Source organism: Crassostrea angulata, chromosome 4, assembly GCF_025612915.1.
Source record: "Crassostrea angulata isolate pt1a10 chromosome 4, ASM2561291v2, whole genome shotgun sequence".
In the NCBI taxonomy this organism is placed as follows: Eukaryota; Metazoa; Mollusca; class Bivalvia; order Ostreida; family Ostreidae; genus Magallana; species Magallana angulata.
In genome coordinates this window covers 38908574-38930010 of record NC_069114.1, presented here as the reverse complement: position 1 = coordinate 38930010, position 21437 = coordinate 38908574, and the positions used below count along the sequence as shown (strand labels likewise).

General features: G+C 32.9%; 3 protein-coding genes across 4 annotated transcripts; 1 reads left to right on the top strand and 2 right to left on the bottom strand.

The window, feature by feature from the left end:
- Window positions 1–3137: 3137 nt before the first annotated feature.
- On the bottom strand, window positions 3138–4953 carry LOC128181544 (alpha-2A adrenergic receptor-like). Its single transcript, XM_052849982.1, has 2 exons — window positions 4543–4953; window positions 3138–4120 (listed from the first exon to the last, which is right to left on the bottom strand). The coding sequence occupies exons 1-2, from the start codon at window positions 4935–4937 to the stop codon at window positions 3457–3459; spliced, it is 1059 nt and encodes a 352-aa protein (XP_052705942.1). The 5' UTR covers window positions 4938–4953; the 3' UTR covers window positions 3138–3456.
- A 3130-nt stretch (window positions 4954–8083) lies between these two features.
- On the top strand, window positions 8084–12259 carry LOC128181757 (uncharacterized). Its single transcript, XM_052850272.1, has 9 exons — window positions 8084–8207; window positions 8403–8502; window positions 8610–8765; window positions 9687–9840; window positions 10235–10283; window positions 10602–10828; window positions 11379–11566; window positions 11802–11878; window positions 11967–12259. The coding sequence occupies exons 1-9, from the start codon at window positions 8133–8135 to the stop codon at window positions 12090–12092; spliced, it is 1152 nt and encodes a 383-aa protein (XP_052706232.1). The 5' UTR covers window positions 8084–8132; the 3' UTR covers window positions 12093–12259.
- A 2655-nt stretch (window positions 12260–14914) lies between these two features.
- LOC128181712 (programmed cell death protein 10-like) lies at window positions 14915–21060 on the bottom strand. 2 transcript variants are annotated; one of them, XM_052850211.1, is made up of 8 exons: window positions 20970–21060; window positions 19704–19844; window positions 19324–19377; window positions 19097–19223; window positions 18585–18711; window positions 18097–18184; window positions 16588–16673; window positions 14915–16252 (listed from the first exon to the last, which is right to left on the bottom strand). In XM_052850211.1, exons 2-8 carry the CDS (start codon window positions 19779–19781, stop codon window positions 16168–16170), a joined length of 645 nt encoding a protein of 214 aa, XP_052706171.1. In that variant the 5' UTR covers window positions 19782–19844; window positions 20970–21060; the 3' UTR covers window positions 14915–16167. The 2 variants fall into 2 exon arrangements, with proteins under 2 accessions (XP_052706171.1, XP_052706172.1); XM_052850212.1 differs by having other exon boundaries at window positions 20832–20971.
- Window positions 21061–21437: the final 377 nt, after the last annotated feature.

The following is a 21437-nucleotide window of genomic DNA, read 5'->3' as shown; positions in this document are numbered from 1 at the left end:
TCTCGGCCCTCAGACACCTCGGCTCATGGCGGTCAAACATGCAACACACAATGTTTTTATTGGTTTCATGGTTCGGTCCAAGAGACTGATGATTAAGTGTATCTTTGGCAGTGTTACAACGCACTTTGAAATATTGTGCACTTTGAAAATATTTTTCAAAGTGCGTTAAATTTGGGACCAAGTCCATGCATGTCGATATTACCAGAGACAGAAATATTATATAAACGCACTTTGAAAAAAATTTAGTCGCACTGCATGCACACTTTTACTGTGTCCCGAGTTTTTTTTCCACCACTTTTCGCTTGATATTTATACCTTTGTGCTAAAACTGCGTTCATTCACTAAAATGAAAAATGTCCAGATAATCTGGTTTGTGCTTCAATACACAACCCAAAATAGAAAGTCTACGGAGATTTTGCATTGCACCACCGTGTAATATCCCGGATGATAACGTTGGGAATTGTGCGATCGCCAGGTATTCCGAGTGAGTTCCGAATGGTGAAGTGAAAAGATGTGAAAATTTCCCGTTATAGTCATTAGTCTCCGTAATCTTGAAAGTTTTCGTTCCAGAGTGAAAAATGGTAAATGAAGATATCTTGGATATTTTTCCTTTTATCAATTTCAGTTGTATTTCTTTCACAGGTATGTGTATTTTTAAAAAATATCATCAAAAAGTGATGGATGCTATAATTAACTCATGAATTTTTTTTTTCAAAGTGCGTATTTTTTTCAAAGTGCGTTTGCACACGTCACCGTCACACATAAAAATGATATCTCGACCGAAAGAAAGGCTGGCCCTTCAACTTTTTAAAGAAAAATGTTCTTTATACTCAAATTTTCTTCAAAAAAAGAAATGTACAGGCCAATGCATGCATGTTAGTTTCCTCGCGATTTGTCTGGCCACTCCACTTGAGATATGTACCTTCATGCATGTTCGTATTTTATCAAAACGGACATTCTTAGAGATTACATAATTTATCGTCACTTCAATAATATATATAGTTACCAATATGTACAGCGAACGGATTTGTGAATAATGTGGGTTTTTTGTATTGGCGAATTTTTTTAATATGCGGATTAATTTTGCCGTATAACCGTAACAATCTTCACGTTTCGCACACATATTTATATAATAACGATCTCTCAAATACAGACGCATACTGAATGTGCATGTCCAAGATTTTTTTTATACAGCTCAAAATGTAAAAAAAAAAAAAATTCGTGAGAAAAAATGATATGTTGAAAGTCTGTCACATCACAATCACGAAGACTTTCACAAGAATTAAAGAAAATGAATAGTCAATTTACGAACAAGCTTTAAATAGTAATTACGGTTTTCGCAAAAGTGTAAAATATATTTAAACAACATGTATACATACATGGTGTTGATATTTGTTATCCCTGTTGGTCAGAGCGGCTACAATTTGAATGTTGTTAAAATATGTAAAGATACTAGAGAATTATTTTGAAAAAAATGTTCTATTATTCATGAAATTACTTATTAATTTCGGAAAGATTATTCTCGTTTCTTGACACAATGTGCTTTTTTATGTATATATAAAAGTTCTCCTAACCAATCACTTGGAAATCATTTGAATTAGTGTAGGCTTAATTGTCATTCCTATTTATATGATTATTATTCAAAACACAGATATTTCAAATCATTGTTTCACTATCCCCATTGTTACTGCTGCTGTCGTGTCTGAATTTATAATATAACTTTTGTCTCGATCGCTTGTAGTAAAAGTCCACACGATCAGAGATATGACAATAGAGTAGAAACTAACCATGGAAAGCGAAAAAGAAAATTTAAAACTTTGTCAGATGGCATATTTTATTTAAGAATTTATGCCAGAAAAACACCACGAATTAAATCATGTGTACGATAAAATGCGAAATCAAAAGGAGTATTTTTAAAGGAAGTGAACATGAACAAATTATCAAGGGCTCAAATTTGTCTGTTTGATGTGTATAATGATATATGAAAACCGTTTAGACAGTGCTTTCCTCAGTAAAAAGATATACCACTTAGAATAACTAATTCTTGCAATCCATGAGCTCTGCCATATTGTTAAAATCATTACCTCCCTGCTGGGTTATCTCTAAGCTTCTAAGAGAGGGCAGCACTGATGCTGCCGTCAGTGAGACACATTTTTACACACGTTTAGTAACAGAGATAAAATGCCATCATCAAAATGTGAATGGAAACTTGAAAGGAATGTAAAGAGTTGTCATTTTAAACAGTGCTTATGGAGGAAGTTTTTGGATCTCAGAATAATGCATTCCCACCAGCAGTTAATGTGACATGTAACTAGAATGGAATGTCTGTGGATCAGTGTTATTGTGACCTATTTTTTCTTGCACTCGGGAATTTCTTGTTTATGAGTTTGAACATTATGTGTGCTACATAAATGAGCACACAAGGTGCATTGCACAGCATCCGACTTTTAAAAAGTGTCTTAGTCCTGTTATTCTTCTGACAGCATAAACAGAACCGGCGTACTATCATCAAGATCTTATGTATAAAAAAAAAAAAAACAAATCAGAAAAATTTCCGGGGCATTTAAATAAAAAGTAACGGTAAGAAACCCCACAAAGAAAATGGAATTACAATTTTATATTAATTTAAATTGAAATCTAAAAACAGCATTTTATTTATGAAAACACTGACTGCCACATGCATCTCCGTAGTACAAAACATCTGGAATGTGATGGTCTTATATTTCACAAATTAATTTATCTATATTCAATTTTTGTACAAATCATAAATTATATTATAGTTATCTGAGGTTCATTTTTAGAAATGTAGTAAATCCTTGTCTTCTCATGACAGTACACAAAATTTTTCTTCACATCAAGGCATATTTTTTCTTCGTAACTTTTATCAACTCGGTACATAAACACTGGCCTAGTTCCAACATTGACCCAGTCACCAGCAGCAATGTGGCTACGTCAGAGAACAGATGCATGCTGGGGAATAATGGATTACCTCCATAAACCTTTCACTGAGAGTGTTAAATTGATAAAATCTTTTGATAGAAATAAACAAAAAGGTAACAGATCTCATTTTTAAGTTTCAAAAGGCTTTTAAAATTTATTAAGCAACAATTATTTTTTTCATGTTCACTTCCTTTAAACAATTGTAGTGATTATTCATTTTAAAAAAATAGTTAGATAACAATAAACATTTTTTTTAAACAAAGAAGCTGTCCTGCAAGATCAAATCAACTGCCATAAAAACAACATAATTATCAAAATGACAAATGTATTCAAATCAATTAATGTGAAAACAAGTGAAATTTATGACACATAAAAATCACAATTATAATTCTATATCATAGTTTTTGTTAGTATAACAAAATGATTTTAATACATAAGTAATCTATATTGTATCAACATGTGATTGACAACAACCGGTTTATATGGCACTACACCGTGGAAATGTACTTTCAGGTTTTAGACTCTATTTAAGCGCTTGCAAGAGCATTTCATTACAACTTTAAACGCTTTCCGAAAATCTTTATTAGTGTAAGCATAGAGAACCGGATTTAACGTTGAATTGATATACGTCATCCAAAAGAAAAACGTGTACAACCAATCCGGAACAAGTGACGGAAGCCATGCGTAGATATCCCACGCGACGTAAAACGGAAACCAGCAGATGAGGTAACTAACGATGACGTAAGTGAGAGTCCGGAAGATCCGGTGTTCCTTGCTGCTGGCCCTCGTCTTTTTCGTATTGTTTGAGGCATTGGACGAGGTAGAAGCCGTCACAGAGGGCGACGCAGGCGCCATAGTAGACGTTATGAACGACACGGACGCCCCCACAGAGGACCCTTCTCTAAAACCAGGATCCACCATCAAGTGTGGACCTTTCACGGTGATAGTGGTTGGCTTGCCGCCGCCGTTGTGAGATACGGTTTTGGACCTCTTCTTCATCACGGTGTATACTTTTATGTAAGCCACGACTACCAACAGACACGGGATGTAATGGCCGACGATATCGACGACGATGATGAACTCTCGGTTGTCGGACGGCTCCCAGATACACTTGTCTACCTCCTGGTGCTTCAAGCGATCGCCGATGAATGGCGGCGTCCATATGACGAACACGCAGATCCTAAAATAGTTACAATGTACAATATGAAGGTTGCATTAACAATTCAAATAAGGATTTAACATTACCAGTAAGTGATTTATTCATTGTTTATTTTATTACATAAATCATATGTATAGAGTCATATTAAGAGCTGTAAAAAAAAAGATAATTAAAAAATCAGAATGCTATGATAATTTTTACCTTAATTTAACAGTTACTGTGTTCGGCAAAATTATGTTGTGTTTTTAAAATACGTGTGAAGATTGTCTCTTGCTTTGAGTTCTCAAGATATCCAACGTTACAAAATTGCAATATATATATATATATATATATATATATATATATATATATATATATATGATACGTGTATTTGGAAAGTAATAAAATATTGCACTATTCCGATGAAATTTCTAACTATATATACTATTGTTTAAAGTACTCACCAAATGATGGATAAAATGATCAGATTTTTCTTTTTGCCGTTCGTGTTTTTGTACTGGACTGCCCAAGTCACTGACCAATAGCGGTCTAGAGATATAGCGACGATTGTAAAAACGCTGGCAAACGTCATAGCGTAGTCAATGTAAATCCAAAACCCGCAGACTATAACTCCAAACGGCCAGTACCCGAGAAGTGTGTCTATCGTATAAAAACTCATCGCAAACAGCGCCACCAAAAAATCTGTCACCGCCAAATTAACAATGAAGTAATTAAATGGCTGCCGGAGCCGGGAATCCAAGCCAAACGCAAGGAGCACCAGACAGTTGCCGACGATGGTAACCATAACGATGATGCAAAGCGTCAGCGTGATCAAGATGCTCTTTGGCGTGACCTCCATGATATGGGCTCTGTGGTGTAAGTCCAGGAGACAGACTCTTTTATATTCACAAACGATTGGAAAACAAACCACGTGCTCAATCCATCCTGTTTATTCCAATATTCTTTTGATCACTATCTCTGTTTATGGGGATTTATTTATTGATATATTTTGTTTGAAGTACATATGTTACATGAAGATTATCCGATATATTAGATTTTTCCCAAGAAAATAATGCATTCAATTTAAATACACTCATACCTATAAAGATAATAATCATAATATACAAATATTATACATTTGATTTAAAAACTGACTTTGTGATTGTGTAAAGGCCAAGTGGTTTCTCAGTTCCAGTTGATAAAATAACACGTTACATGTATGTGTTCACCGTCCCAATTATACAGTGTCTAGAGTGAAACTAAGAATATGGCCAACTTTGTTGAATTACCATCCTCTAAAAAAAAGCTCTTTCTTTGGTGGTTTATGTGGGTATTGTCCTTTCTGACATATATTATTTTTCAAATAATATCTGCAATATTAAAGTAGTCATATTGCAGATAATATTTGAAAAATAATACATATCAGAAAGGACAGTATGAAGGAAGTGAACATTGCAGTAAAAAAAAATACGTACCCTGCGTCATGTCATGTTGTGAAGTTGTCATGTTGTAAATTTTGTATTTACTGCCACCCGGTAAATTCAAAATTTACAACATGACAGATTATGTATACTCATACGTGTAAAAATTATTAATTTAAACGGTTAGATCATCATTTGTTTTTTCAGTGGCCATATCATATGTCAAAATAATCAAAGTACTCGGTAGATGTGCATGTAAATAGATCTATTGTTATATACACAATTAACAATGCTAGCATTGAAATACTATGCGATTCGCTATTTCGATTTAGCATACACTGACTACAGGTCTCGGGTCTCAGAGACATGCCATGATTCATCACCCAACTCATTTTGTGCAAGTTAAGCTGCTTCCATATCAAACGACTGGTTCAATCTATGGTTCAGTACCTGGGGATACCTGTCCCTTTGATGACTTTCGTCAACATTTATCACTTTATTCCTTTCTAAGCTTTTGGTCTTTTGTCAGTTCTGAGGAATACCAGACACCACGCCAGTAACATGTAAACGAACAAAACAATATTTCACCTGGCTTGAATGTATGCACTTTTAGGTCAGATGGTATTGTAAATGAGGTACGCTACATCGAAAAACCAAATCGGCATTGATATGCGTGTACAGTCTTGCCTAGATGACCGAGTGGTTAGCGCGGTGGCCGCTCACTGCTAGGAGAGTGGGGGTGGAGGTGGAGCTCCAATATAGCGAATTTTCCAGTGCTTCATGTGTGAATCTATATATATCTCAGGAACGTAGCATCGGAGGGGGGGGGGGACTTTTTTGCGCAGCAAAGATTTTTCTTAAATTTACTTACAAAAAAATTGAATTCAGATGGAGATCCCCCCCCCCCACCCCACTTTTCTGTGACCATGAAAAAATTGAATTAGAAATAAACAAATAAACAGTGAAATTGAAGTTTAAAGCATACCTGCAAACAGTTAAAAGTATACCTACTGCCCCCCTCCCCCTTTTTTTTGCTTGTCAAGATATTTTGGACGAGTCTGCCCCCCCCCCCCACCCCACACTCTCAAAAACGATGCTACGTGCCTGTATCTCGAAAATGTTCCATTTTGACCAGTAGCTATATTGCATGGATTTGTCCCTGTAAATCAGTGCTTATTTCAGAATGGAAAGTACATCCAGATGTTAACATAATATCAATCTCTACACGTATTTTAACTTTAGACGTAGAATACAGATTCTCGCAATGTGGTTTAGTCTGATGTTTAATCTACCTAAAAGTTGTGAATTTATTTTTCACATTTTACAAGCACACGTGAGAATAAGATTATAAAAAAAATTCTATATTTGGACCCTGTAGCAATGGCAATGGTTGGATTTTGTTGGTGTGATTCAGTTTGGTCCGACTAAAGGAAGAAGAATGATAGGAATGAACCACGCACGTAAAAAGCTCATTCCCGCATAAAGTTTACACCCGTAAATTTCTAAATTTTCACAGATTTTCAACAATTACAGGTTTTTCTAAAGAAGTATACCTTTAACTTCAATTTCATTGTTTATTTCCTTATTTTCAATTCAATTATTTACATGGTCCCATAAAATTGGAGGGGGAGGATGGGCATCTCAATGTGAATATTTTTTTTTGTATGTATTGTAAATTTAAGAAAAGTCTTTGCTGCGCAAAAAAGTGGGGGGGGGGGGGGGGGGGTCACCCCCCCCCCTCCTGATACTACGTTCACGTTCACGTTCACGTATCATGTTGTCACCTATTTTAGATAGACTGCAGTACCCCCACCCTTACCCGGTGAAAACATTTTGTTTCGCATGTTTTACCCCCAATTTCACAGATAGTAGATGTATAAGTATTTTATTTTAGCCTTATATTTTAACTTATGACAATAAAACAGAGAATGAAAATAGTGTGATTTTTAATTATTTCGGATTTTTAAAATTTAACCTAAAATGCCCCCGTCTTAGCCTACGATGACTACTTCCTATTGTAAATTTCATGCAGACGACGCAATGGATGACACGAACTCTACTTATTTCGGTAAATGTTTTCATACAGTTTGAATTGAAAAAAAAATTACATGGGTATCAATTCTAAATGGCTTGTGTTATAAACCAGATATTCTTTTTCCAACAGAAATAATATCTAAGTAAGAAATTTTTCCAACTTATTTTCTTAGTTGTTATCTCGTGTTGTTTTGTTAATGTTGTTGTTTATACTAAGATATAATTCTTGATTTTAACTCTGTTGAAGGGTTATATTTTTAACTTGAAGAAAATCTAGTATATTCTTGTTTTAACATTAAGTTTGTTAATATCGTAATTAAAGAATATGAAATTCTCTCTCTCTCTCTCTCTCTAGCGCTCTCTCTCTCTCTCTCTCTCTCTCTCTTTCTCTCTCTCTCTCTCTCTCTCTCTCTCTCTCTCTCTCTCTCTCTCTCTCTCTCTCTCTCTCTCTGACATATGAAAGGTTTAATAATTTCATGGTATTGATGTCTCTAAAAACTCAGCAAACTTTTACTTTTATAACCTTTGTTACCAACATAAACAGTCTTGAGAGAACACTTGCTGAGGGAAGGAAATCTTCTAATGTCGATATCCAGGCGATGTATCACTCGATATCTAAATGTCGGGGTCTCGTACAGCAGCTCAATAGAGCGGAAACCGATCCTTTTTATAAGGTAATTACCAGTAGGCTACATGACGTAACACATTCTATCCTACATAGGACTATTTGAAAGTCCAAATACGATTTAAAGAACCTGGAATCTTTTTAAAGATATTTTTTGTCATTTATTTTTGTTATTAATAGTTCTTTGTTTTTCTTTGTGTTGTTTATTTTCTTATCATCATCATTAGATGTTTTGTTCATTTAGAATTTAATATTGCGATTGGAGGAAACTTTAACAAATCAAACGAATATTCTACAAGCAAAAATTGAACAACTAAACGGCAAAAAGATTCAAATGACCCAAGGTTTGATATAAATATTGAAATATCAGCTATTATTGTCATTTCTTTCAATATTGCATTTAATACATCAAGAGAAAAGACAATTGATTTAATTCTCTAATACATTATAGGTGACCCACAACAAAGAGTAAGGCGTAATGCTATTGAAGACACGATTATTACAAAAGGAGGAATCAAGTTTCAGGATATTGCAGGATTAAATGATGCGAAAGAAGCTCTACGAGAAGCCATCATAATTCCTTTATTGTTCCCTCACCTGTTTACAGGTTATACATCTCGAACATAATACCGTGACTTTGATTCGACTAGTGGAACTTTTAGTCAGTATCTGTGATAAACGAGAGGATTGTGCGGAAAATAATAGCAATAAATCAAATCCTTGTTACGAGGCGGAGGGAAAATCGTAGTAGCAACCGGTGATCACTTTAGGGAGGCTGGGTGTGAACGAATTACAAATCTTTTAAATATATTTTTTTTGAGTCATTAACTTTTTACCGGTATTTAAAAAAGAAAAGATTTTGCTAGCTTTGTTGTCAAAGTTTTTTTTCATTAATTAGTTTTGTGTATTTTTTTTTTCGCGGAGGATCATTTACTTTATAAATGGCCTTGACTTTCCATATTTAACCATGTGATTTTGGTGCTAAAAACCTACTTGATGCTCAAATTTTGATAATGTTGATAGTTTATATTTTAGCATATATACCGGTACGTATATATACATTTATGAAATACCATGGTAATGAATTCATGTATAGATAGTTAGGTAATACCCTGTGTGTAAGATATGACACTTTCTTAAAATAGGGTATACATTTTTTGATAGATTTATTATTATTATTATTTTAAGTATCACATCATAAAAATGATGTGCAGAAATTTTATCTTTAACAGAACAGCAATAAATTACAGAAAGGGGATGCAGATTTACATGTATTCACGCGCAATTATTTTCATCAATGATAATCGTTTCAGTGAATAAGCATTTTGTCAAATGATTTCTCTTTTTAATATCACAAAATTTTGCAAACACATGTAGACTGCAGAATTTGCTAAAATGCAATTTTTACATTTTTTAAAAGTGTGGATTCTTCAAAGAGAAAATCTCTCTCTCTCTCTCTCTCTCTCTCTCTCTCTCTCTCTCTCTCTCTCTCTCTCTCATGTTCCCTGACTCTGTGAGTCTGTTACAGGGAGTATAAAGCCCTGGAAGAGGATCCTGCTGTACGGACCCCCCGGTACGGGAAAGTCCCGCCTGGCCCAGGCCGTCTCCTCGGAGATCAAGTCCACCTTCTACTGCGTCTCTAGCTCCGATCTTGTGTCCAGCTGGGTCGGAGAGAGTGAGAAGTAAGGCACTTCTATGCATTTATAAAGTATCCAATCACAGTTAAAATGATTTTGAAGAACCGCATTTTTTACGTGTAATTTTATGATACTCTGTCTCAAAAGCACAAGGAATACACAGTTGTGATTTGCTGACTTCACTTAAACTATCATTTTTATAGAATATTTTTTGGTACATGTATAAACTTAAAAGTCATTAATTACATATTCTTATAGAGGATGGTTTAAAAGTAAGGGGAAAATCTAACGAAATACTAGTATTTTGTCCCGTATTCTATTTTTCCTGGGGTATTATTCTAGTCTTTTTATTGATTTGCTTTTGCTGTGACATTGTAAATTTATCGTTTGTTCAGCATTGACGCAATGATCATCTTTCAATAATTTATGATTTTCGTAGGTTGATTAAGGAATTGTTTCATCATGCAACGAAACAAACGGGCCGGTCTGTGAGTGCTCATTTTTTTTTTGATACAACTATTGTATAACTTTCATGCTAGTAATTCCCTGACTTGAATTAGTTATGTAAAATTTCTATTAAGGGGAGTTTATCAAAGTTGAATACTAGTACATATACTAGAAAACTATTCAAAAACATTCAATTATGTTTTGATCAGACAGGAATTCAGATAATTTTAATTTAGTGTATTATGCTACGATTCTCATATTGTAAATTTTGATTTTACTGGGTGGGTAATTTTTTTATTAACACTAACCAAGTAAATTTAAAAAATTTACAATAGACACCCTTTACCTGTTGTTGACAGGTGATCTTTATCGATGAGATAGACAGTATCTGTAGACAGCGGAGTTCCCGAGAGGAGGAGTATAGCCGGCGGATCAAGACGGAACTGCTGAAACAGATGGAGGGGGCGGACACGGCGCACCTGTCCGACAAGATCTTCCTCCTGTGTGCCACCAACTGTCCCTGGGAACTCGACTCTGCCTTCCTAAGGAGATTCCAGAAACGAATTTTTATTCCGCTCCCGGATAAGTAAATATTGCACCAATTATTTTGTTGATCTAGAAATGCATTATATGAGTATCTAATTATATATTTAATCATATATAAATAATAAATATATATATATATATATATATATATATATATATATAAATATATATATATATATATATATATATATATATATATATATATATATATATATATATATATATATATATATATATATATATATATATATATATATATATATATATATATATATATATAAGAAAAACAAATTTAGTGTATAAAAACCATATTAACTATAATATGTTTTTTATAAAGAAGGATGAGTTTTAGACTGTTGTCTTAGTTGATATTTAAAATTAAGCTCGTATTTTCATATTTTTTGTTACTAATGTATATTTTTCGATGTATTATCTTTCCGATCAAATTTCGTATTAATCAAAAACATTCCTATCATTTTAATCAAACTGTCAGCCTCTCAATGTGCGTTTCAGTGATAAATGGCAAATGTTCATACTTTACAGTAACAATAATTTATGTTACATTAATTACAATACATTATTCATCATAGGAAAGCTCGCATCGAGTTGATGAAAATCCACACCAAGGACAACAAGATTGTGATGTCTGAAGAAGACTGGACGGTGCTGGGGGAGCAGACAGAGGGCTATTCCGGAAGTGACCTCGCCAATCTGACCTTGGAGTCGCTGTTCTGTCCAATCAGAGAGCTTCAGACATCCAAAAAATGGAAACAGAAAGGTAGAACAGAATGCGAGAATGCTAAAAAAAAATCCGTATGCAATTCTATTTCGTAATTATCATAATAAAAGTTTATGTAAAACGTCATTGTCAGAGTATTTTATGATAAAAAGATTTTATGATGGGACTAATATTTCATTTCGTTCCTTCATAATCAACATAATGAATCTGGAGAAATTTTATAACGTTTTGATGTACAGTGTATTGATAACAAAACCGACCATTCTCTCTGCAGATGATCAGTTTGTTCCGTGTAAGGAGGATGAAGACGCAGATCTGAAGGCTTCCATCGTGGAGATACCCGCGGACAAGGTCAGAACCAAGAGCTAGACAGTTTTTGTTGCAATAGGACGATTGACGACAATGTTTATGTATTTTATTGGTATTCATTTTATCCTAGGTTCGTCCGCGTGAGGTTACACTCAACGACTTTCTGTCCGCTTTGAAAACGCATAGAAAAACAGTTACCCAGGAGGAGATACAAAAGTTTGAAAATTTCACGAAGTCAATGGGCGAACAAGGATAAGCCAGTCATCGTGCTTTGAGTTAAAGAATAAAGGAGTTCACAAATTATAGATCTGCTTTGATAAAAAACACAATGAAATCATTGTCATTAATAATTAGTCTTTTTGGAAATGAAGTCGAGTGCAGTATATGTCATAAAAGGAAAGACTCAGACAAAAATGATGTTAAGTTTTTGTTATTGACCAAAAGAAAAAAAAAGATTTTTAATTTCACGTATCGTTTTACCTTTAATACGCTATCAATCTATCACAATACACAGTAGGTACTTGTAATGACCTGCAGTGACACAGATTCTCTTGAATGGCATTTGTGATTGAAATTTAAGTTGCACCTGCCCGAGAAAACAAATTATCACATGGAACTTTGGAAATTAGAATTGCTATTTAATTTTCCATCGCAATATTTACATACTGAAGTTAATGCAATTTTAGCGGCGAAATCGACCCCCCCCCCCAAATCATTGCTTATTAAATGTAATTATCAAATATTAGATGTTGGTCTAACATTTAATTTGTTAACCAACCTTTAAGTTCATTTATAATCCTTACAATAGAGAGGTTGAGATTTTAAACGTGTACGGGTACGCGTACGTGTGTTAAAACTACACGTACACGTACACGTTTTTGTAATTTATCAGTTGAGATTTCTTAACTTGTAGGATATAAATGTGTACGTAAATCGATGCAGTTTTGTGACATGAATTTATTTAGTTAATTCCAAATAAATGGTAAATTTCTTATCAATTTTTATGCAAATGAAGTTTAAAAAACTATATAGTGTATCACAAGAATACATTCACTCATCAATAAGATTTTATTTGTTGTAAAAAGCTACAAGTTTGTACTTACGTGTAGACGACACTCTACAAGTTTAGAGAACGTGTAGAAACCATGTCGTCACAAAAACTGATGACGTAATACGCGAAGAATTTAGGTGATTCCCCTAGTTCACGTACACGTACACGTTTGAAATCTCAACCTCTCTATTGTCGTACATATGCTACTTACTGAATGAAAAGTGGAGGATAGATGTAGGGTGGACATGCGGAAGTGCCCTGGGATCATCTACAATAACCATAATCATTTATATTAATAATAAATCAGTGATCAATATATATTGAAATCTCTATCGGATAACTGGACTAAAATCGCGGGGTTTTTTCGGATCAGTTTGCTTATAAGCTCTATTCACTGATGAATTGACGCGCTTGATTTTTAGCTAACATGTGTATATTAAATCACTACATACTCAGGTAAGCGTTAAGACCCATGGGTCTCTTGTTTACAATGCACAACCAACTTCATAATTGATGTTCTCAGTTTTAGAATGTGGGTTATCATTATCTTTATTAATCAGGGCAATGCCAATGTTTTAAGACGATACAAGATTGAATTCTTTCATGTGATGTGTCCAGTATTTCAGAGGATAAGACCCACTCTATTATGATTATAAAAAGACATCATTTCCTGATGATAATGTATCTATCAAAACAGAAGACAGCCAACATGTTTGTCCTACACCCAAATCAATAAACACAATGTTATGATAGCTAAAGAATTTGGGACAGTTACATGTACTAAGAATACAAGGACAGAACAACAGATATTTATAGCAAAGTCACTCTACTTAGCTATTTTTTAACACGAAAGTACGTGTTTTGTAAGCTAAATCCTGCAAAAGTTATTCTCGTATCGAATTCATTCAAGGATCAAAGAACGTGTCGGACATTTGCATTAATTTCGAAAGATTCCTACGAGTGAAAAATATTGTTTATATTTACCTTTTTCCAGCATCTTTATATTCTTACTATCTTGCTATTTTGTTGAATCGTATCAACGTTCATTCATGTGGCAAGTCGTTAAACAACTTACTCGAATATACGTAAACGATTTTCATAAACACAAAAAGAATTGTCATTTCAAAAAATAATAGCAAATGGATAGCGGTCTAGTTTATTTAGAAGTTCTAAGTTAAAGAAAAAATGATAATATAACAAAAACCGTCAAGTTAACGAGATTAATAGACATGTTACTGTTTATGAATTTTAATATGTTAGTAGTTTTGTGCTATATCTGAAAAAGTAACACTGTACCCCGTGTTCTAAATGAAATATCGGGGGTATCTCTTGAATAAAGAGGCATATGGGCCACATTGCTCACATAAGGTACGTTTTAATGGCAGGTCAATTTTTCATGGTATAAAATTCTACAGCTTCAATACACCAGTTTATGTTTTATATCATTTAAAAAATTATCGCCCTTGTTTATTTTCACTGAGGAATTTTCACTATATGTTGGGAACCAGGTCGTGATGTCAGTGTGATAAGCTGTAAAAAGAAAACCTTCTGATTAATGCGACGAATTACTTATTTATATGTACTATTCAATATAAGGAGAAACGGTGTTTGTCAACAATTTGCATTTGTGGTGGATCTTAGCATGTGCGTAGTATTAATGGATTAAGTGTCCAAGGATGAATAGAAAACAACCAGTTACTGTGTCTGTCAACCTCTCCGAAAGAACAAATGGAACACGGATATATTGTAAATAAACCAATACGTTTGGGGTCAATTGCGCAGTTACTGTAAAACAGGACAAGTGTTGTAACAACCAATAGATATAACTGAGGTTTTCTTTGTTACTTTAAATTCTTTTCTCTATAGGGCACAGAGAACAGCAAAGTTGATGACTACCAACTTAATAAGATGATTTAGATCCACAAGGACAGAATCTGTCAACATGTCATTTATACATTTATCATATAAATGCCTTTTCAAAATACTAAGTCTTGTCCTCAACATGAAGAAAAAAAGAGAGAAAAAGCCCTGATTGGAATATTTATTTCTTTATCATTTTCATTTCATCTTGCAACAATCTGTAGAAATTATAATGATTTTTTTTTTTTGCAAAAAGAAAATAACTTTCAGATAAATGTATACACATGATAAAATATTTGGAATATAACATGAGGATGAATATGACAAACGATGGCGAAAATTATTTTTCTGTCTCTAGAAAGCATACATCTAGTAAATATAACATTGAATATTACCTTTGAATACACAATTCTGAATATACTTCCAATTTTTCATATCATTGAATACTCATCATATTAGTAGGAATTAGAATACATCTATGCTCATTTCTGACAAAGTTAAACAACCTAGCCGTTCACAAATTCTCACCACAACCAGATTTTGTCAAATCTCTAAAAAACTCCATTTTTCTGTCCACTTTATAACAGTGAGATATACAGGAGCAGTGCTATGGTAACATCAGTGGAATGTGTTATGCATTGGAAGTAAATGATATGTACAGAAGGGCGATCTATTTGAAAAAGAGGCATCTCAAGATAACTGATTGGTAGCACCAGAGACATTACCAACAACAAATTACTGTCAATAGTCAGGAATAATATGTGCAAATTCAAGGAATAAAGATATTACAAGTACTTACAAATGAAGCTTTAGTCTACTTAACACAATCACCATAATGGAAAAATGCAAGTCTACATAGCAGTAACAAAGCTTAATTTATAAATACAGTAACAGCTTTTTTTACATGTATATCATATGAAATGTTTGTTAATACATAAATCAATACAATATGGTATCTTTGTCTTCTCTAAAATATGATAAAACTTGAACTTATACATGTACACCATGATTCAAAATTTCTCTTGACCTAAGGGACGCCAATAAACTTTATAATTAGCTGTTACCACACTAATCAAATGTAATTTTATATGCTCAAAAAGTATGAAAATGTGCTAACATGACTTAATCAGTTGTTATTATATCAATCCAATATGTTCGATTCTCAAACAGTATGAACATGTGCTATGCGTATGATCTTCAACCCCATCATTGTAAATATTTGTGCAAATTTATATTATAAAACATATATGAAGTTTTTCTGATAAAAAACATATAATAATATGTATCAATCTAAAGAAACAAAATGTGGAAACTCTCATGGGCTTCATTGCGTGCATTAGACATCAGTAAGATTTTGTGGACAGTGTTCCTGGCGGTAACCTTGAGAATCGGCCATATTTTGTTCTTCAGACAACTACAACTAACAACATTCTTGTTTTACAGTTCTCAAAATTAAATTGGTTTGGTAGATCAGGTAGTTTGCGCTGATAAATACACTCTGGTTCCTGAAAGTGAAAAAGAAAAGCGATTCAAAAATAAGGGACAAAAGAGCAATGGGACCTTTTTCTTAAGTGCCTAACTTTCAATAATTATGTAACAGTGGATATATCTGAAGGAGGAAAAAATCAGTGAAAGAAACAAAATTTGAAGAGAGAAAAATGATATCATGGATGACCCTGTATATCTTTCATTGGTTTTTTGCTATATCACTTATTTAAACAGTTAATGAAAATTACATATCTATAAATATATAGACATATATTTTTATCTCAAAAATATTTTTGTGCACTGAATAATTTAGAACAATCTGAAGACGTTTTAGGTCATTACTAGAACTTACTGGTTTGTGTCTCGGAAAAACTCTTTTAACATGTTGCTGAATTTTTTGGAATAGCGGACAAACTCTTTTTTCCTGTCTTCAAGGATCTGAAAGAAAAAATCTTCTGTAAACAATTTGACCAAAATAAGTATGTTCTATAGTTGCCACAATTCACTTTTGGCATATTGATTAAAGAGTCAGTTAAATTCCAATTGAACTACAAAGTAATTGTCTTCCTTTAATGATTGTGATATGGCCTTTGCCAGTTAAGCTTTGGGTGTCCTTTTCATGGAATGAAAAGTGTCAATAAAAATATTTGATAGAGGTGACGATTTTACACATTGATTAAATTCTTAGATAAGAACAAAACTTTCAGACTCATGATTGCTGAATGGAAAAGAATGAACCATGAGTGAGTGTAAACATGAATAATTTGTTCAAATTGAAATGCAGCCAGGGATTCATTTTTCTTATGATCCTGGGACCATGTCTATTCAGTACTGGTATATGTACATACTTGCCATATTCCCAAACTCAGATACACAAGATTCGGCAAAATTCTGCTAATGGTAAAAAAATACCTTTCTGGCACTAAAATTGTATTATGGATGTTTGAGAGAAAAGTTATCAGCATTTGGAAAGTGATATTAAAAGTACTATACATTTTAACACATGCAGAATATGAAGCAAATATCTATCATCAGATAAATTAATAAAAAGATTTAAAAGTAAATTCAATGACTCTGAGTTTCTAAAAGAAATTGGTTTTGTAGAATATATTTCACTATTGCTGTGCTGGACCTATACCATCCTACCCAAACAGGTGGCCTCAAGACCCTTAACTTCAGTACATTTGCCATTTCCTCCTTGTTTTAACAATCTCCTTTCATGCACATTTGTAATATGCTTCCCAAACCCAGTCAATAATTGTGTTAATTATGTGAAGATTTTTTTTTTCAAACAATTCTGTCTTTCAATGGATCATAACTAAATTCAAAAGAATTCTGAAGTTCTATTGACTTAATTCAAATTATTTGCGTAAAAAAAATTACAAAACATTTCGATTTATTAAAAAAAGCAATATCTTTTGATAAGACAGAGACCTCCCCTAACAAAACAATACAAATATCAGCAGACGATGGTATATATATATATGAAGAGTGCATAGTTCAACAGAGGGAGGTGCAGCATAAGATGGAAGAGCCACTTACCAGAAGTTTCTGTTGTGTGTATACAACAATGAAGTCAGTATAGATTTAATTACCAACTGAACTTATATTGATATTGAAGTTAAAAAAAAAAAAATTATATTAATTATTGGAATTAAGAGGTTGGATAAGTTAAAATATTTTTAAGTATTAATGACTGAAAAAGTTAAGTAACAAAAAAATAAATTGGTTAAAATATTGTTAAGTATTAATGAATGAAAAAGTAAAGTAACAAAAAAATAAATCGGTTGTTAATGGCATCAGTTGAAGCAGAGAGCTGTGGTCACTGACAATAAATTGATCTAGTCACATGACTTCTTACCTGCTTGCTACCGTTGTCTGCCGCAGGTACTTCAGCAATCACTCTGTTCACAGCATCAAGTAAGCGTTTTATAGCACTGGCAATCTCTCTACAAATTAAATATAAAATGAGTACAAGAGGAATCTAAAACTTTTATATGACTTATAAAATATGTATATAGGTTTAAAAATCTATTGAAGAGAGGAAACATTTTTTAAATTGCACTATGCCAAATGCAACTACTGCTTTAAAACTATAATGTAACAGTATCAAAATAAAATTACTCAAAATGTAAGCACAGTCAAACTTTGTAATCTCAAACTAGATTGGACTGTTTAAAAACTTCAAGATATCTTAGCATCAAAGGGTAAAATAGCTAAAAAACAAGAGGTTGGTACTTGTAAATCACCTCAACATACCCATGTATTCGAGATATCAGTGTTCAAGATATCAATTAAGGTTCAACTGTATAAGAGGAATAGTATCGTATAACTGATATTTGACTTTACTTGATTGTTTCTAGGAATTGTTTTCTGTCATAAATCTGTTCTGGAATTCGACTAAGAATCTTCTTCAAAGCTGTGGCACATTTATTCAGTTCTTGGAATGTGGGCTCCTGTCTGGAGATGCGAAGCTCTGGAAAGAGGCAATAAAATAAAAATCTATACAATTCATGACTTAACTCCTTAATCTTGTTTTAGATGAAGAACCAGTCTATGCTAAAATAGAATCATTTAATTAGCATTAAACGCATGCATTGTAAGCATAACATATTTTTCATAATGATCTAATTTTTGCTTTTCTCAAGATTATTTCAAAAGGGTAAAAAAAAAACCCAAATAAATCATGCAGAAATTATATCAGTTAATTTGTACCATAACAATCTTTTAAAATTGCAAGAAATGACATTATTTACGCAAATTAAAGAGTTCAGACAATTGATTCATTTTTGGAAAATTTTCAACATGCCAAAAAACAAACATATAAACAATAGTATTGACGTATAAATTACAAGCTTTACCTTCACAATCTTGTGATCCACCTAATCGTAACAATGTCTCACAAAGATCAAATTTGTCATGTATTTCAGCCTTCTTTAAGACTCCCTTCACATAATCATACGCAAAACCAGGCAACGTGTTGTCAACCTGAAAAAGAAATGAAATTGGGGATGATTCAGAAATATTTCTCATTTGTCTTTGGTTCGTAAGAAATGCGACAGAATTAATACATTGTTCAAGAACCAACCTTTGTAAAGGCTGCTCTCAGTGTCTGGGCTGCCGAAACATCTTTCTTCTCCAACTATGGAACACAAAAACAAGTGTTATAAAGACCACAATTGTATTTCCAAAAAATTTCACTTTTGCATTATCATCATACATGCATGAATGAATGACTGTCATATTAACCATAATTTATTTACGGTATATTTTGTTATTTAAAGAACAAATTATCAAATACAATTTCCTGTACCAGCATTAAACACTTCACTATACAGAGTTTAGATGTATGGCTTAAATGGATTGACTGGTAGTTGATGTAATGATCTGTTTATTGGTCAACCCATAAAATGTGACAATTCTTTGACGACAATTATGTCATTGAAAATAATTTTGTGAAAGCTGTACCCTTTCTAACACTGGCCCTAGTACAACATCAACAATCATTTTGGCATATAGATTTTTATTGCTGTCTCCCATGGTCATCGTTTGATGAAACTCAGCCGATGAAAATAGAATGTCTTAGTGCCACATCAGGAGAAACTTGGCCTGGAAAAAAAAACAATGAACAAAAGTGCGATTAGTTGATTACATTATAATATATGGTTGGTCAGTACGAAAAGTCAATGAAGTGCACAGTTTAATATGTTTTAAGTATTTTTTTTAAAATAAATGATTTACAGGTACCAATTTCTGAAATAAAAATATTTGTGTAAATGAAAAAATAAATGAAAGCAATAAGACTCATCACAATTTCTTTAAATCTATAAAAAGACTCCAAATCGAAAAAGATATGCTTACAAATAATTATTTTAATACTTTGTATAATTCATCAAACACTGTTTATAAAATATAGAGGCATGTTATGTATTAACCAGGTTGGCATCAATCTCCCAAATGGGATATAATAGTCTGTTTAGGATAGCCCAAAATGGGAAATAATTTGAAGTGCAAAAAATTAAACTTTTTGATCTTGTTTTTTTTAAATAAATCCGCATAAACTTATATCAAATGCAACAACTTTTGGTTAGCAAGTTTTTCTAAATTCCCTTACTTTGTCAGATTGATTTCCAAGAAGTTTTGGATATACTGACAGATCAATCTCAGCAACAATGAGGGTTACCAAAAAAATGTTAACCAAAAGTTCACTGTTGTTACATTTAATCTAATCTAATGCAGATTTGACTGATTTTTTGGCAAAATAAAAAATTTCTAATTTTTGCACTTCAAAATTTAAATATTTAAATTTAATAAAATTTTAATAAAAATTTGTTATATCCTAAACAGTCTATTATGTCCCATTTGGGAGAGTGGTCCAACAACCTGTTATCAAAACTTGGCATTCAGTCTCACTCTCTTATTGTGGATCACAAAAAACAATAAAAACTACCAGTCAGTGAATGCTTATTACAGACATGTTTCGATCTGCCAATAAATCAAGACCTAAATGTTAAAATCTAATGACCACACCTACCAAGGTAAATTTCTTTGATCGTCCATTGATCATGATCAAAGAACACGGTCGTATATACATACCGAATAAAAGTCCAGCTAGATTGAACAACATGCAGACACGTGTTTCAATTTACTTTTTCTATTCTAACAACGAATAAACCATTAAACGTAACGACAAGTAAACAAGGAAATTGAAAATAGAATTATAAGTTGGAATACCTGTCAACAAAACTAGATCCTCGTTGGTATTTTACCTCCGATAGCAGGAGAGTTCCACTATTTTTTTTATCAGAGGCGCACTCGATTGGGACCCATCTTGAAGCAGAAGGGTTGGACATTATTTGTCTCAATCAAGTGTAATATACCGCAAATTACCACAGTTGCGGCTTTTTCAAAATTTAAAAACTAATTTAAAAAATAAGAGTGGAGTATACCTAAGTGTATAATAATATACCGACTTGAATAAACATGGAAGAAGAGGTATTAATTAAAGGCGGGTGTGTACAGAATATGTTTCTGTGATAAAAATCATTTTTAAAACTACATGTATTTTGTATACTTTCATACCATAGAAACAAGTGCCCGTGGGTAGGAAAGCCTTTACGAATGAAATTCAAAGTGTCAACATTACAATAGAGAGGGTCTGCGCATCACATTTCTGTCCGACAGAGTCAGTTCATGCGCGGA

Coding starts and splice junctions, on each gene's coding strand:
- LOC128181712 (XM_052850211.1), bottom strand. CDS start 19,781: ATGACCATGGGAGACAGCAATAAAAATCTATATGCCAAAATGATTGTT. Junction 19,224..19,323: donor TGAGAGCAGCCTTTACAAAG/GTTGGTTCTTGA, acceptor TTTCTTTTTCAG/GTTGACAACACGTTGCCTGG. Junction 18,712..19,096: donor TGGATCACAAGATTGTGAAG/GTAAAGCTTGTA, acceptor GCCTCTTTCCAG/AGCTTCGCATCTCCAGACAG.
- LOC128181544 (XM_052849982.1), bottom strand. CDS start 4,937: ATGGAGGTCACGCCAAAGAGCATCTTGATCACGCTGACGCTTTGCATC. Junction 4,121..4,542: donor ATCATTTTATCCATCATTTG/GTGAGTACTTTA, acceptor TAACTATTTTAG/GATCTGCGTGTTCGTCATAT.
- LOC128181757 (XM_052850272.1), top strand. CDS start 8,133: ATGTATCACTCGATATCTAAATGTCGGGGTCTCGTACAGCAGCTCAAT. Junction 8,208..8,402: donor AAACCGATCCTTTTTATAAG/GTAATTACCAGT, acceptor TTGTTCATTTAG/AATTTAATATTGCGATTGGA. Junction 11,567..11,801: donor CAAAAAATGGAAACAGAAAG/GTAGAACAGAAT, acceptor TTCTCTCTGCAG/ATGATCAGTTTGTTCCGTGT.